The sequence below is a fragment of the Vidua chalybeata genome, chromosome 5 (assembly GCF_026979565.1).
Source record: "Vidua chalybeata isolate OUT-0048 chromosome 5, bVidCha1 merged haplotype, whole genome shotgun sequence".
Taxonomy (NCBI): domain Eukaryota; kingdom Metazoa; phylum Chordata; class Aves; order Passeriformes; family Viduidae; genus Vidua; species Vidua chalybeata.
Window position 1 is genome coordinate 17,046,310 of NC_071534.1, and position 17,515 is coordinate 17,063,824.

The 17,515-nt window shown below is 43.7% G+C and overlaps 1 protein-coding gene and 1 long non-coding RNA gene across 2 annotated transcripts; both read right to left on the reverse strand.

Moving 5' to 3' along the window:
• Positions 1–759: 759 nt before the first annotated feature.
• HEBP1 (heme binding protein 1) lies at positions 760–4,371 on the reverse strand. Its single transcript, XM_053944086.1, has 4 exons — positions 4,197–4,371; positions 3,927–4,065; positions 2,275–2,455; positions 760–1,034 (listed from the first exon to the last, which is right to left on the reverse strand). The coding sequence occupies exons 1-4, from the start codon at positions 4,272–4,274 to the stop codon at positions 863–865; spliced, it is 570 nt and encodes a 189-aa protein (XP_053800061.1). The 5' UTR covers positions 4,275–4,371; the 3' UTR covers positions 760–862.
• Positions 4,372–9,331: 4,960 nt separating this feature from the next.
• LOC128787971 (uncharacterized) lies at positions 9,332–15,041 on the reverse strand. Its single transcript, XR_008430916.1, has 3 exons — positions 14,933–15,041; positions 9,993–10,127; positions 9,332–9,588 (listed from the first exon to the last, which is right to left on the reverse strand). It is a non-coding gene; the product is annotated as an uncharacterized LOC128787971 (long non-coding RNA).
• Positions 15,042–17,515: the final 2,474 nt, after the last annotated feature.

Sequence of the window (17,515 nt, forward strand, 5' to 3'; positions counted from 1 at the left end):
CCATTCTTCAGATGTACCCTCAGATCACAAGTAATAAGCATCTACTTTCTTCCCAGCCATGCATTTCTCTAATTCAATTAGACAACCACACGTATTTCTGCTTTGGCCCCTGCATAGGCTAGTTTTAAAGAAATGTTACACAAAAGTAATAGGAAAGTGAGAAAACAATCTTGAGGTCTCCAGGTCACATCGTCCAGCTGCTAGCTGAGATGAAGACACAGCACACACCAAAACATCTCTCCTCAAACAAAAGAAAGCTGCAAGCAGAATCTGGATCTTTCTCTGAATGGCATTTCTCAGACAGACAACAGAAGCGTTGATCTTCTGTACACTCTGTATTAATGTAAAGGATGTTTATTTTCTCTGTGCTGTGTTGGCAGTAATGCCCGTGTCCCTTTAGATAGTTTGTGGAATGGCAAAGATAAAAGCAGCATTTTACAGCTGCAGCAAACTGAAAGAGATAAAAAAGTCTCTGTATGGACTTCTGTCATGTTCCCCTGCCTATTAGTCTCAGGTGAGACTAATAGTCTGCCTACGCTTACTCCTGTCAGGCACCAGTCAATTAAGTACTTTTGGCTTTCTCAGCACTGAACTCTGGAAGCACAAAGGAGATAAAAACAAGCCACAGAGAAATCAAGAGAGTCTGTGTGGCTGAGGATCTGATCTGGAATGAAGGAGTGGGACCATCAGGAGGGTCAGCAAGTGTTCTTCTAAAATTAGTTTTGTGGTCCATAAAAGACTAAGGCATAGGCATGGAAAAAGGTTTCTTGCCCCTGTTGAATTCATAGTTTATTTTAAAGAGGACAGGGACACAGTGTGGGGAGGTTATCAGAGCAAGGCAGCCCCACAAGGAGCCAGACGTTCACTCCTTCACAAACCAGACCTCATTGCGGCGTCCGTAAGGCTTCATAGGGGGGTCATAACCATTGCACAGGTAGAAATCCTTGCGGTATGCAGCATCACTCCCCAGAGCAGCCTTCAGCTTGGCAGCATAGCTCACGTAATCTGCCTCTTTGGCATAGCCACCAAACTGCCTGCAAAGAAACCAGAGAGGTGTTGAGCAGTCCTGGAAAAGCAAAGAAGGAAGAGAGCGAGAACAATAAATAGCCACAGTATATTTAGACATGCATTTTGATCCAGGCCTTGCCAACGTGCACTGATGTGTGCACTGTTCAGTGTGAAGCAGAACACTTCATCTGGGACAGTTGAAGTCTCATGGGTGGCACAGCCAAGGTGCAGTCATCCACTGGGATCCCCCCCAAACAGCCCCATATATATCAGCCAGCAGAATGGCCCTGCCCTGTGAATCAGCACCATATCAGAGAAACAACTTTCTAAAATACAAGGTTATCTCCAAGTCAGCTCAGCCCACACTCCCCACCAATGCTGTCAACAACCACGTTCACTGTGGTGTGAACAACCGTCTGCTGGAAAGATCATGAAGGAAAGCCAAGCTCTAGCTTGCCCAAGAAAAAGGGGAGGTAGGAACACACCACTTGCAATTACAGAACACAATGTCATTTAAAAGGAGTGGACTGAAATGGGTCTGGTTTATGTCGACCTCCCACCAACAGGAATTGTTTCCACATCAGCCTGCACCTCACCACTCTCCCTCAGGGCTGAAATTTGAGACAAAACAGGCTGATATTGCAGAAATGGCCCACACCCAGAGCAAAGGCCAAGCAGCAGTTGGAGGCAAGAAAGAAGTCTGTTAGAGTTGGCCAAAATAGTTCAAGAAAGTAGGCAGGGGAACCTCCGAAGGGTAAAGACAAGGTGAAGAGCTTATTGCTATTGTGATGCTAGTTTGAGTCCAGGCTGTCAGTCAACACCCCAAGACATTCAAAGGTGACTTGAAGCAATGCAGCAGCTGCTTGTTTCCATGGTGGAGTCTGGTATGAGTCCATCTGAATGAGGCTTCAGTGGACAGTTTGTGAACTGCACCACAGAATATTCTTAATGACTATGAACAATCTGGAGCCCAGAAAGTGGGAAAAACAATAGATTCATACAATAGAAATGGCACAGTATCTTTTAGGGCTAGCCTCCACGCTTGTTTACCCAGTGGAAAAATCCATATTCCACATCGGTGCAGCATGACCAGGGGTAAGAAGTGTCATAAAACCTGTCTTCAGTCTAGACATACTCCTCCATCTCCTTCTGCCACATGTACCCCTTGTACAACAAGTCATCTGGTAAAACAAATACTGCTTATCAGAGCACCCTAAAGACCTCATCACTTGAGATCGGAGATCCCAGGATGCCAGGATTCCTTACGTGGAATAAATGGTCATCCCCTGTCTTTCTTCAATCTTAATGCTTTCATCGTTAGGACATGGAGGGCTGTCTTGAAACTGGCTCGGGATCCGCAGAGAGACTTTCACCTTCTGCTGAAAGGAGCCATCTTCAGCAGGAAAAGCAGTGATGGAGACAGGAGCAGTCATGCCCATTCCAACTCCTGAAACAGACACAAAGGCATTACTAAAGAAGTCTAGGCTCTCAGGAACTCAAAAAATTAACAGTGAATTTATAAAAGCTAATTTTAGTTTTGGAAAACTCCTCATATGAACGAACTTCTTGTCAGGAGAGGGCTCCTCTGGGGAAGCAGACCAGCCATCATCAGACTTCTGCTTGGGCCAAGCTCTCTCTCCACACCAGTAGCCTGGGAAATAAGTGTCCCAACTGACCTCTGGAATTCTTTTTACTAATGGTGCTGCTTTTGTGGTTCTATTAGACACTCTGTTCTTCTGACAAATCAGCTGTAAGACAGTCTGTAGCTCTACGGCAGGCCAGCGGCACGTATAAATCTTCATCAGCATTTAAATCAATACTATCTGCACTTAGTTGTGAGCCCACAGCCAATAGATTTCTCCTAAAAGCTTCCAAATGCTTCCAGACATCCTACAATTTCCAGTGCTCCAAAACTCAGCGCAGTTATGGCTTTCAGCAGGATTGTCCATGCTTTCCACACTCCAGGAACAGCGTGTTTTTTTCCTACTCATTATCACCAAGAAGTACCACATGCCATTGAAGACCAGTTTTCTTCACTCTTCTTGCAGCAGTAGGGAACCTCTAAACCTCATGATCCGGCAGCCATAAAAACAGTTGAGATCAAGCCATCTTTCTCATTTATTTTCCTTTGATGTCATACCTGTGCTTGTGTCACATGTTATAGAAGGCACCCTTTTTACTACAGCAACAGCAATCATCACCTTTCCGAAAATGTTGCTGCAAATACCATTCCCACTGCATCCACCTCCTACTCCTATAGAGACTACACTAGTGCCTCTACTAGATGCTGGAGAAAAATGTTCAAGATCATGTATGTGCCTCAGAGCTACTCTGTAGTCTTCTCCTGCTATGAATGGTTAAAATGTGCACACTTTAGTAAGATGAGAATTAGAAGCAATCAACTGGAAGCACTGCCATAAAACATTCAAATATACCACTAAAAAGGAAGCTCACTGTTCATTACCCTTTCATGAATAAAAATAGGCAGATAAAATATCAAGGTCGTAACTGTTATTTCACTGCCCACAAGGGCACATAATGGAACTGAAGTGTCCCAGATACCCTGGATTTCACCAGCTACTGCTCACCCAGGGAGCTGTGATAGATACATGTCTGCCTGTCCTCATGTTATCCCGGGTGCAAGGTAACTCATTCCTGTTTAAACAAATAATTTTTGACATTTCATCCTGAAACAGAGACAGGTTATAAGCAGACTCATAGCATGAGTTGGCTGGGCACGACTTAACCTGTTGCAAATTTACTTTTACCGGTGAGAGGCCAACCCCATCAAAGACCTCCAGTGCCAGGAGCCACGAGCCAGGCGGGCCTGCAGTGCCATTGCCTCCGTCCATCCTGCTTTCACCAAGCCCCAACCACAAACACCCGCTAAGCCCCGCGGGGCAGGCAGCATCTCTCACCCTTATCGTTGCTTCCTCCGACGTACTTGAGGAGCTTGACTGCCCCTTCCTTCGAGGCTTCGTCGAACGGCTTCCCTACCAGCTCCACCGCCGCGAACTTCCCGCCCTCGCACGCCCTCTCCTCGTAGCTGACCTGATCCTGGGGAAGGAGATGGGGATGGAGGCGCTGCCAGGAGGAACGCGCTGCCCGGGGGCCATCCCTGCTTTCCCTCGCCGCGCCTTAGCGCAGAACCGCCCGGGAACAGAGCGGCCGCCCGCCCCGGCACAGACCTTCTCGCCCTTGCTCAGCAGGCGGTAGGGCCATGCCTCCACCGTGCTCAGCAGCGAGTTCTTCACCATGCCCAGCATGGTGCCCCGGCTCAGCTCTGCCCCGCTGGGTTCGGCTCTGCCCCGCTCAGCTCGGCTCTGCCCCTGTCGGCTCGGCTCGGCTCGGCTCGGCCCCGCTCGGAGGAGGTGGGAGGGCCGGAGCCGCCCCGCCCGCAGCGCGGCCATCGCCCCCGGGGCGCGCCCGAGGCCGCCGGCGCCGCGGGGCCGGGGCCGTGCGAGGACACCGGGAGCGGCGGGAGTGCGGGGCCGGGAGCGGCCGCCCCGGAGGGTGAAGTGTGGAGGGCGCGGAGTAGTGCGAGAAGTCATGAAGTGCGGGAACAGATGGTATTCATCTCTGGGAGACAGGAAAATGAGAGGGGATATGAAAGGAATGAAATACAGGAAAAGGGAAGTACTGGCAATGTGTATCACGCATAGTGTGGAAGGGCACCATGGTCCTGGAATTGCAAAATCATAACCTCTTGTTTTTTTGGTCTTTTGTGGGTTCTTAAAAATAAACAGAACTAAAGAGGAACATAGTTGTTTTTTTAAGGAGGTTATCTGTGTCACTGCATATTGTAAGCTTTAGGTGAAGGGTAGATTTCAGAATCTCCCTCCACTGACCACCCAACTGGTCACCTCTGTTTAAAAGTTCTGTCCAGATCCCTTCCCAGAAATAGATGTAAATGAATACAGCAGAGAGCTTAGATGGCTTCTGTAGCTGGATACATTTAAACATATAGAAGACTTAGACACCTTGTGACAAGTGGTGTTTTTTTGTTGTATAAGCCATGTTAGGACAAGTGCCAGCTAGAGAAAGTGCCTTACCCAGGATTTTTTAAGAAGAGGTTAGCAGAAGCAGAAACCAAATACCAGTCCCTGGGAATCAGTCCCATGGGTCAGGCCAGCTTCCCCAGGCAGATGGGATAGAGGCATCTCAAGTTGCCCAGCTGGACTGCTGCCTCCTCAAATAGAAGGTGAACAGTGCAGAAGTAGGCTGCCGCATAACCTTCCTACACTCCTAAAGAGCAAAGAATAAAATTATAAGATAAATAGGACACTAAAACTTTTCCATCTAGAGAGAGGATCATGCAAAGAGGTTAAAGAAGCTGGCTGTTATCATTTGATCAAACGGGCTGTGTTCAGGTCAGGGAGCTGGGCTGGAGCCTGGCATGGGCATTCACAGAGTGAATGACAGGGGCTGCTATCACTGGTGACAAGGTCACAGACTAGTAATTTATTAACCATTTATATTACTTGGTTTATTCACCATTATGCAAGAAATTTGAGAATTGTAATACACATTGCATGCTGCAGCTTATTTGTTCTCTTTTAAAGTAAATGGTGACTTTCTCCATTGTGCTGAGGAGGTTTTGCCAAGACTACAAACTTGCACATATCAGCGTAGGAATATGTGGACTGGGTTAGACTGGGAGTCCATCTTGCCCTGTCCTCTGTCTCTGGCAGAAGCTAGTGGTGGACATCTAGGTATAAAGTAAAAGTATGCAATGATCTGGTCTGGCCTCCCACCACCAGCTATCTGTAACTTGAGGGACTTAAGGAAATCTCATCTTTGTGTTTCAAGTAGTACTCAATTTATACAACTTAAGGTTGCCTGATAAAATGCTTATGTCTAAAATACAATCATTAAAGCTAACATTTATGTTGTACTCTTCCTCCAGATAGGCCAAAATAACCAGCAGTCCCTACAGCCCCAAGCAAAGCATCTCTTGGAGGGATCTGCAATCTGTGCAAGGATGCAGCTGCTGCTACAGCACAGCCTAGAAACTCTGAATGCAGAATAACAAGAACTTAGGGGCCTTTATCTCCTGTTATTCCTTGTAATTTATGTAAATATATTCTGGGATCAAAATGCTCTACATTGCCTGAGAAATTATGATGACAACTTCAACAAAGGCACAACTGTATCCTTCTATCAGCCTTTTCACAGTCTTGATTTTTCCCTTCTCTAGCTAAGCAGTGCTTCAAGTTCCCAAGCAAAAGCCAAAGAGAGCCAAGTTGGAGTTTTGTTATTTTCTGAAAACCTGAACTCAGAGAACTTACATCCAGGAATTATTTATCAGATTGTCTCATACACTGCTCATACCTCCCCCACTCAACTAACTCCCAGGTTGCAGCTATAATTCTTACTGCATTAATTCTTCTGGTCCATTCTGAAAGATTTCATAGGAAACTAGTTTTTATCCCTTTCCTTTTGGAGGTTATTGTACTGTCACTGAATTTCTTTTCATAAACTCAGGCTTTGGGAATCCTTAAATAGCTAGTCTGCATCCTCACTGTGACTGGAGAGTGTTTTCAAAACAACTGACATGCCAGACACCCCCACAATCATTTAGACATAATCCATTCTTTATTTGTGTTCTCATAAATCGCTTCATCCAGACCTTAAAGACTGGATGTTTTCCTGTTTCTTTTCCTCTCTGACTCTCTTTCTTATGTTTCAACACATTTCATATACACAGTTGAATGGAAATCTCTGTATTGGATTTATCTTTAGATACCTGGAGGGCAAGCCCACTCTATCCTCCATTCAGTGCATAATTTGACTCATGCACTCTTTTTTTATCACAAGCTTTATTGTCAGGAAGACACAGGCAAAGACAAGCTGAAGGCAGGGTATTCTGGGTAATCCCTGAGGGACCAAAGTCTTTGGAGAGCGTGATTGTTAATTTTCTACAGATATTAATTGTGCTAAAGGATGTTTGGAAATGTCTGGAGGTCAGTGCTGGCATGTGGAGAAAATACTCTGTGAACTAGACACCAATTGAATTATTATCTGTGATTTTGGGGACTGAAGAGTCTCTTAAGCTATTTTGGAAAATCCTTCCAGACACCTATCTTTGCCATTCGGTATCTAAATAGTTTTTTTGGTGGGGGGGGGGGGAAATCCCCTGGTTTCCATGTGTCTTGGCAAAAATCAGTTCAGTATGTTTCAGAGTGCTGGAAATTCTGAACATATCTACTGAATAATGCCATTCTGAGTGCAGAGTTCCAGGTAGCTAGAAAAACACTCTTTGCAGAAGGTGGATGTTCATATTTGGTCCCTAGCAATTGATATATCTTCAGTGTTGAAGCATGATGTACAGACCAAGGTTATCCAGCCCTACTCACCCTCTCAACATATGAACATGGACAATAGGTTAAGGTGATATTTTGAAACATAACTTTCTCTCCCTCTCCCTGCCCAGCTGTAAGTGCCAAGCACTAATCCATCTTTCTGCATTCATCAGTTGTTCAGTACTTTCAAAGTTCAAATTCCCCAGCTGTTTCAGGTGGAGTGCTTTGAAAATAGGGCAGAGAGAGAAATTCACCTGATCTTTATAGAAGGACCTTCCTCTGGTAAGCAGAAAGAATGCCTGTATAGAATAAAGGTATTCATGCTCAAGTAGACTGAGTTTTTGCTCGGGACACAAAACAGCCATCATTAAAGAGCAGGGTCAGGTTTTGCCTACTGACCTAGGTTTGGAAGGCAGCAACAAAATGCAGGAGTTCCGGTCTCCTTAGCAAAGCTGACTTGTGTGTGTGCTTTACTTTTTTTCTCTCTAGCTATGTCCCATTGAGAAAGGCTTAAGCAGATGAAAAAAAAATATAAAGATTTCCCCTTTTTTTCTGGTAGGGAATTAAGTGCTCTTAGGTCTCCTGCGAGCATATAACCTTCTCCTATGTGTCGGGAGTCTCCGCAGCTGAGTATTTCCACGCCTCTGGCTCTGCAGAGCATTCAGGCGAAGGGGAAGGACAGTTTTGCTGATGACATTGAGACGTTCATTCAGTTCTTCCAGCCTTTTCCTTATTGACTGGACTTCCCTCACAAGGTTGTCCACAGCTGCAGAGACAGGGCGGAGACTACAACGAGAGCAATACAGAAGAATAACTCCATTTAGGGAGTGTTTCTGAGCATGTAAAGCAATTTGCTATGACCTTTGTTTCTTGCTGGGTAAGGGCCCTTGATGATGAAAGAGTTGCAAGCAACCATTAAAAGATGCTTCAAAGCTACCCTGCTCTTTGGTGATGGGAGTTCATCTGAGAGGCCCCATCTGAACCCTGGAAAACACAATCTTCAGGATCAGCACAAACAACATGGTCTTTCCACCACCTTATTTTAATTAGTAATAATCAACTAGGAGTATACCTGGAGACTAGGCCAGTGATTCCCATGGAGTACTGTTAGTCCTCAACATTTCTAATGGCCCAGTCTGTGTCCTTGCCGGCAAACTCGTAATTCAAAGCCCAGTACAGGATATATGGCTGGATACTCTCATCACATCTTCTTGGACTAAAGTTTGAACTTTCCAAATACAAGACTTAATATCATCCCTGATAATCTGAGGCACCAATGAATTTCAGCACTGTCAGTGGGAAAGTTGTGATGAATTCTGTGCTAGTAACAACAACCACCATGCAGCCAGGGAGAAATCCACTTGATGCCAAAGGCCAATGAATAATCTATGACGTATCCTCCTGAAACCCTGATTTGTACAGATACTGTGTGATCACCTGCCTTTTTTATTGTTCTAACCTTTCCTCTTCAGCTGGTTCAATGTGTAACATTTGCAATTTTTTTTTCTTGTTCCTAAAGAGAACAATTAGTTATGGAAGACAGCCACTTTACTTGCTTTAGGAACAATTCTGATTTAAGTGATATTAGGTTTCTAGTAATTTCCAGTATTCCCTTTTTGTTTCTTTCTTTCTTTCACAGCCTTTCCTACTCTCTTTCTGGAAATATGAGATTGAAGTAAATTTTGTGAGTTTGTTCAACAGTTAATATCTCCAGCAATGCAAAAGGGGAATATGATGGCATGAAGTAGTGAATAGCTTTCTCAGATCTAGGTGTTAGAGACTGAAATAAAAAAAAAACATCACAGACCAAATCAGCTTCTTTTCCCTGATCTGTGGCCAAGTCCATGTGTGGATTTGTAGAACAATTCATTTTTTCCAGCCTGCTCTCACAAGTGTGAGCTGCCAAGGACATTTTCTTTAGGAAGGTTCTTGTAATACAGTGATGGCAGTTGAGACTGTTTCACAATAAATAGTTAACAGAGTATTGAGTTTACTAATCAGAGCTGGTAGCACAACAAGTACTGAGATAATGTGTTTTATTTCCTCCCAGCTGAGAAATACAAAAATTCATCTTTAAGAAGATGAATCCTGCTCAGGGAAGGACACCCAGGAGAGGACTGAATCCCACTTCCAGATGCGATGAATTACCTGGAGAACTCAGGCAGGAGAGCATTTGGGTTGTTCAGCAGGGTATGCTTCATTTGCCAGAAGATGTCATTTCCCCACTTCTCGAGGGTTTGAGTAATGCTGTAAACACCTTCTATGTTGACCTTGTCAGCTAGGTTAGCAGGATGTCGATGGAAGAGAGGAAAACAAATGTGTCAGGAAAAGGAAATACAAGCCAGTGCTCCGAGTTTGATTCCATTCCCTATCACAAACTCAGTTGCGATGAAATGCCAAATATTAAACACATGAAGGATCTAAATTAAAAAGCAGGTAACTCTCCCTCACAGTGTAATTCTCTGCCTCCATGTGCCCAGGTTTTCTGATGTCACTGGATACCCCATCTGATTATTTCTAAAAGCATTTTTTTCTCCAGAAGTCTCCAGCAGCTACCCAGGAATCAAGAAAGAACAGTCATAAATGAGCACTGTCTATCTCACTCCAAGGACAAAATAAGAGGATCTGCATCTCTGAGTTACTGAACACCTCCCATGCTGAACCACCACTGTGATCTCCTACCGCCTTCTCTGTAGTTCCATTTCTGATGCTGGTCCAGAAATTCCTGAGATTTACTGCAGGGCAAAAGGATGAAGAGGAGGAAAAGAGGAAGAGTCACCATGATGGCTGTTGTAGGATCTTGACTTCTCCCTATCTCTGTGGAGACAAAAAGTCTTGCTAAGTGTTTTATTTCTTTTTTCTTCTCTTTCTCCATTTCCCATCTGTTATCACAACACCAAATTTCTCTTTGGTGATGTTTTTATTTAAAATATTCAAGTTGCTCAGAATAGATTTTACAGAAGCACAGGAACATTTCTTCTTCACAGGTATGAACTTCCCTTTCAAGCAACAGAGTGGTACTGAGGTGCTTCATCAACCAGCAGCAGCTGGGGAAGTAGCTTTGCTTCCTATGTAGCCGTGTTGGGATAGCTCCTTATAGTTACAATTGTTCTAGCAGTGTCAGCAGGAGGTAATATAAAGTGTGAAAATCACTGCATCCCTACTTTGTACTTGGAAGAAACAAGGTAAACAACCATTAAACAATTTATCAAGTGTCTCATAGTGGCCAGAATAAAAAAAAATGTTCTTTTTGGTCTGATCCACTAACCAATGGCAATATCTTAGATGCCGCCCAGTGATGGAGCCTCAAAGGTAACCCCCATGTACTCTTTCCACCTTGCCCTGGTGTCATAGGGTCAGTTCCTCCTGAGCAAAGCTCCAGAGTCCACAGGACATGTATATAAACTGATGTGAACACTTACCTAACTCCTTGTTTTCTTTCAAGTTTACCATTATTCCCAAGCCAAACCTAACCTACACACCCTCCTGGGCTAGTACCATCTCTAAACATAAGAGAATAGATCAGTCTCTGCACAGCTTACTCATGCTGATTTGTTATTCTTTCCTAATAAATTAGTCCCTCAGTGTTGAATCTGGTACTTTAATATAAAAAAAAATAAATGTCATGAACAGCTGTTCTTCTAGAAATTGGCTGAAAATATCCATTATGCACATATTGCACATAGCAAACAGAAAAAATGCATTGCCAAATTCATGGGGTTTAGTGATGATTTTGGTCATATGTAGTCACAGTGATGGAGGGGCTCATGTGAGAAACAGGCACATCCAGAAAATCTGAATTATTCTCCTGTACATGCATCAAAAGCCTAAGATCTCAGTACAAAATATGAGGACATTAAATTTATTTTTTAATGTAATATAACCATCTGGGAAGAATTCAGTTACCTCAGAACCTACCAGAAGCTGTAGCAGATAAAGCAGTAAATAAATAATTCCTTTCACTTTGTGCCTTTCTTACATTTGATCACTAGTGCATTTTAATTGCAACTGCATTTATTTTTCCACTATTTAAAGTATCAGTATGAATATAGCCATACTAATGGAAAATGTCATGATACTTTAAAAACATTACTTTCCATCTGTCAGGATGTAATTTGTATTTAGTATTCTTCATCTAATTGCAGTATTCATTTAAAGGAAAAATAAATTACCTTCTTCCTATCTCACACATGCATACACCTTTTCTTCCCACTAACTCAGAGCTGCCAAAATAAAGACTTTTAAGAAGGTCTGACGATATCACCAAGGCTCATAATGAAAAGGTCTTCATGGACCTTCTTGAAACTATTTGCATTGACACCATACCTCCTCCAGCTTTTCCAGAGAAATGCACCAGCCTTTACAGCTTTTTTTTTTTCCTCTCTTTCTTTGAATGACTATGCCCTGCACATGCCTTTTTAATCTTCCCTGATGGGAAAGGACTTACCAGACACCTATGTGTCTAATTGCAAATGATTTGAAAATGCTGCCAACATCAAGGAGACAGTGTGGCTTCCAAGCTAATTGGAAAACTTCCTAAAGAGATTGTCCATTCCTTATCCTTTCCAACTCCCACTTGTTTCAATACCCCACAGCTGGGATACTTTGATCTTTCTCTATTTGTTAAAAATAGGGTGGTAATAAATTCCACCTACATCTTATACTGAAAATCCACACTAGTTGAGCTCAAACTTTTTAAAACATCAGGTGTCCAAATGAATCACAATACCCACATGTTCTATTTGCAGGGCCCCTCACAGACCAGTTTCTTTGTAGCTTTGCTCCCTGCATTCCTGTGGGTCTACTGTAATTCATTATCACAGTAAACATCAGGTTATAATCATCTTTGAAGTAGATTCTCCTACCTCAGGCACACAGAAAATGAGCAATCTTCCCTCTCTTAGGTGGAATTGTAGACAGAAAATAGATATTCACTAACAAAGTTCCTAGCTGAAAAAGTCTGTCGGGTCACAGGAACCAGATCCCCAGCCAATTCAAATATGTGTTTTGCTCTTTTGCAGAGTTGCACTGGAAAGTACTATCAGGGTAGAACACAGATGGACAAGCAGGGACAGCTCTGTCACATCCTTGGATGGAAACTCTTTCCTAAATGCAGAGAATAACACTATCAACATATTAGTTTTGTCATTGTTCCTATTAATCACAATAATATGAAATGCTCTCAGAAAATTACATCACATTCTGATCTTGGAGCAGAGTAGGCTCAGTGATTCACTGGACAGGCCCTTCATCTGCAGGCAGTGAAGACCAACATATTTGTCTCATTATTACACAATATTTTTTTCATCTTTTAACTTTTTTATTCCTTACTTCAGCATGATAAAAGAGCTCAGCTAGTTTAATACCCTGAGCACAGCACTGCTGGGATCAGCAGTTGGGCCATCCAAGCCAAAATCCCTGCCCCAAAGCAAAGGACTACTGCCAGCATTTGAACTCCCATCACTGTCCCTCTCCCATTAACCCCTTTGGTTTCTTGTTGCTCCATTTCCAGTGTTCATCCCTCCTCACAATGTAGTGGGTAATTGCAATAGAGCCCTGAGATTTCCTTGGTATCTGCCTCAGACTTTGACAAATGGGGTCAAGCGTGATGACTCAAGTGCACCACTGCTTGTGGGTTGTGCTCCCTGCCAGGATATGGGGGATTTGCCCAGGTTACCTGCTTCTAGTACCAAACACAGCTTCATTTCAGAGAGCTCTCTCTCCCCTGAAGCCTGAGGAGAACACACATCCTATTGCAGACATGTGAGTTGTTGCTTTACAATGCAGAGCTTGCCAGCTCCTTGTACATAAGAGGGCTTGAAACCTTCCCCTGTACTTCTGACTGCTCTAAACACATGCCCTCTCCTGAGTGCATCAGCATCCCAGTGTGTTAGCTCAAGCCCATGCTTGCTTTGAGAAGAGGATGTTGTTGATTATAGTTATCAATCCCTGCAGTGATACCTAAAATTAAGGATTTTTTTTCTGCATTTGAACATTGAAATGCAAGTGAATTACATTAGTGCTTTTCATTTGAGGTCTGTTCTCCTCTCATAACTTTTTCAAGTTCCTTTTGAGCTACTTTCAGACTGAAGCTGAAGAGTGATTCTGGATTTTGTGTCATTTGCAGGGAAATAAAATATACTTCTAAGTGAAGCAGGGAGTTTGATCTCAGGTAAATCATAAATACGTAAAATGTAGCTCTCACTCCAATGATAATGGGTATTTAAACATCCAAGTATGTTTAAGATTCTCTATTTGTAAAGGATCTCAATAGATAATAAAGCCATTTTTGCATACTGTTGGAATTCCTCTCTTTTTTTCCTTCTCTCTCTTTTATTTCCATTGCAATATTTTAAGGTCAAATTACTTACACACATCCAACTGAAAGGTTCTGTTTTATGTATTAGGTTCAAGAAGGTTTAAGTTATATAAACAAAAAAAAAAAAACCATATTGTAGCTGCATACAATTTGTAATGCCAGTTCTGTGAGACTCCCAGCCTGGGATCTTGAAAGGTCTCTAAGCTTTTAGAAGAGAAGGCTGCCAAGCCTGTGAGAGCCTGTGAGTCCAGAACAATCAAAGTATTTGCAAGCTCTACTTGCAAAGCGAATGGCATTTGTTAGCTCTCCAAGCGGAAAAAAAAAAAAAAAAATTATGTAATGGTGGAAAGATTGTGAAAAAGGCCAAAAATAATTTTAAAAATTGGATCCTACAATATTAAGCCAGCCACTATGGTACAGCTAGAATATCACCTGTTTCAGAAGTCTTTGTTATAAATCCATTGTAATGGAATATTCTTCAATTTATGTGTGTGGGTACAATGCTGTAAGTTGGTGCACACACACAGTTTCAGGTCAGAATAACAATATGTAGGAATAACAATATCCTCCTGAATTTTTCAAGTTTGGCTACAAATTTGAGTTAAATAGTGCTTTTTCATATAACTAAGAGTTACAGTGCTCATTTTCTACCTGGATGTTGTGTGAAGGGCAGCTGAATCCCTGAAATAGCCTGACCACCCTGCCAAACAAAGAGATCTGATTGACAGCCCTGATGACAGGGTGATGACAGCTAAGGTGATGCTGTTGCCAACAGGCAGCCATAGGGGGAATAAAGAAGGAGAAAAAAAAGCCATCCAGATGCAAAGCAAACATCATCAATACATCTGTAAAGTACAGTTGCAATATTCACCTCCTGCCTCTTCTCCAGGAGTGCCTGATTTTTCAGGATATGTCTTCTCTTCAGCTCTCTCTCATTTAGTACTTGGTCCTTCCTCTTAGGAAGTTTTCTCTCTCTCCTTAGATAGGCACTCACAGATCTTGCACTCTCCATATCTGCCTGTCTGACAGTCTGCCTGACTAAGGATTTGCTTTCTCTTTCTTCCTCCCTATTTCTCTCACTCTGCACACCCCTGTTCTCTGTAGGAACTGTAGGCAGCAATCCTCCAACCTCCACATCCACTCCAGTCTGCACATATTCCTTCCTCCCCTGGCTCTTCCCACAGGTGCCTTTAGAGTCCCTCAATGCAACAATTCCTTTCTGAGGTGTATGGATCTGTTCCCTCCAGAGGAAAAAACAAAACATTCCTGGGAAAGAAGGCAGAGAATTGTATACAAGCATTACCTTTGCTCTTGAGGCCAGTTCTTCTGTGATGGAGCTTCCAAATCTCTGCCTCCCTGCTCCTTTCTTCCCCTTACCACCCCCTCTGCATTTCAGCTTGCAACGAGTGACGTGTCCCTCTTCATTTCCCTGCTTTCCACATTTCCACAGTCCTTCTGTGGAGCCTCCTCCAGCTGTACCTCTCTTACCCCTCCCTCCCACTCCTGCAAACTGGCCATCTCTCCACACACGTGGGAGCCTTATGGGAAGGAAAGCCTGGGCGATGGAGCCCTTCTGAAAAACAGTTCTGTCTCCAAGGACACTCGTGTTATCTTTGCCCCCGGTTCTTTTGGGCAGCTCTCAACCGCTGGCTCTCTGGCACAGCTGTATGACTTCTCCTACTAGTCACAGTTTCCACTATGCAGTGCTTCTCTCTGGCTGCTTGAACCCTCCAGCCATCCAGTCATGAATTTGTTCACTGCATTCTTCCTGCCTTTTAACTAACACGCCAATTAATTCCCTGCTGATTAGTTCATTCCTGATGCATTCTGCCAAATCTATTTCTAGTGGAATAAACAAGGAGGGATGAATCGGCTGCAGTGTTGTTGTTTTTTCCCCTTGACCCCCTCCCCCAGGTCTGCACTTGCCAAATCGAACAGGCTTTGGTCTGGTCAGTACTTAATAACGAGATTTCTAAACAAATGCAAGGTGTTAAAGGGATGAATTTTGTGAAGCGGGGGCGAACTCCTGACTCTGGTCCCATGTCCATGTCAAACTGGTATTGTGCTGTGATTTGAGAAGATGTGCAGCCACCACAGCCCGAAGCTGCAGAATTGCTGCACACATCGCTCATGACTAGACCCATGGCACTGCTTGAGAGTGCCTTGGCCAAATCTGCATTCTTCTTAGTGTTACTTCTCCAGTATCAACTGGCAAGAACACCCTCTCTGTTTCCTGACCAGCCTGTTCTTACTTAATTCAGTTTTCCACAGCCAAGATGCTGCACAATACAGTGAGAAAAAAGACACTTTTCTCACAGGGCTGCCCAGCCACTCAGAATAAAAGCAAACACCCAGAAGTAAGGAACCAGAGGATATGTGCAAGTGATACAGACAGAGCAGTTAAAAATGCGGTATTATGATTGCAACAGATGCTGGTGTAAACCAGCTGAGGAGCTGATTGTGAGGGAAGCTGAGTGGCTTTTAAGCACAGTCCATAAACATCAGCCAGCATTATCCTTAAATCCAGTCAAGAAGAGAGAGGTTTCACTGGAACCAGACTCAGGGATATCTGCTTCTCTGACACCAGAAGCATGTTGTTTTGGCTGCTCCTGCTCCCTCAGTCCCAGTCCCACTGGCTCTGTGGCAGAGAAATTTCTGAGAAGACTGCCTTATTCATGGAGCCTTGCCACTGAAACAGCAGGACTCTTTTTTGCAAAGTTATAAAACACCAGTTTTTAAAATCAGTGCACAATATACAGGCTTAACACAGACCAGCCTCTGGAGGAACTGGAAACATATTTTTTCAGGGCTCAAACAAGCAAACAAAATGTCCAGGCAACAGGCAAATAACCCAAACAATCATCTGCCTCCAGCTGTTCCCCATTCAGCATGTGGCAAACACAGTCCTGTTACGCCTTTGCATCTCCCTGCTAAGAGGAAGCAAACTGCTGATCGTCAGTGTGAGATGGGGACACCAGCTTGAATGCTCCAAGCAAGAACCCCTCCATGGGGGCATAACACAGAGTTTGGGTGAGCAAGCCACATGGCATTTCACAGCATGCATCAACACGGTGCTGGCAGACCCAACTGCTCAGAGGGAAGAGGGCAATTCCCAGTGGCACATTAAGATGTATGCTTGCTGCTGGGCAGTTTGTGGGATTTTGCAGCAGGTGCTGCCTTCCTTTTTGTATAACTTTATTATCTACCTTCTCCTTCTCTTTATTGCATCTCCAGTTCATAAAGGACTGGGCACTTCCCTCTGGGCTCTCAGACACCGGGTGCCCAGCATTGGCAGAACAACGCTGAGACTAGAAGTAGACCTAGTCTCCTGCCCCATCAGGAGTTTGGCTGGGGCAGCCCTCTGCAGTAACTCCCTCAACTAACACACCCCATGAAGGCAGCATGTGGGCACATCCTACCACCTCAGGTGCTGCACAGCTGAAATTTTTGCACAGTTCTGACTATCTTTTCTCACCGCTAGGGTGAACTGGTCTTGGCTTTACTGCATGGGTTCATTAGAAACTCCATGGTCATCTGCACTACTTAAAACTTTCTGAAGTGTGCTGTTTTGCACCTGCTAGAAATGTTATTATCACTTTTCCTGGGTTTAATTGCCTTTATTTTTTCTTACTGTTATCCTTCACTGCTTGATTGTATTTATTTTGTTGTTTGAACAAGCATTTCCTATTTATTGCAATGTCTACTCCTGTGTGATGACTCTATCATGGAAGTACTCAGCCAGGCACAGGAGGAAAGAGGAGGGTGTTCCTGGCCTTGCCATGTAGCCATGCAGAATAGAAGGATAGGATGAATAGAACGGGCGAAAACATTGGCTTAACGCCAGTAGGCATGCAAAGATACAGGTTATTTCTTCCCTCTGGACACC

Excerpts from the sequence above, each read along its gene's own strand:
- HEBP1 (XM_053944086.1), bottom strand. The coding sequence starts at position 4,274 with ATGCTGGGCATGGTGAAGAACTCGCTGCTGAGCACGGTGGAGGCATGG. Across the intron at positions 4,066-4,196 it reads TGCTGAGCAAGGGCGAGAAG|GATCAGGTCAGCTACGAGGA; the intron begins GTCTGTGCCGGG and ends CTCCTTCCCCAG. Across the intron at positions 1,035-2,274 it reads GGGATGACCATTTATTCCAC|GCAGTTTGGTGGCTATGCCA; the intron begins GTAAGGAATCCT and ends GTTTCTTTGCAG.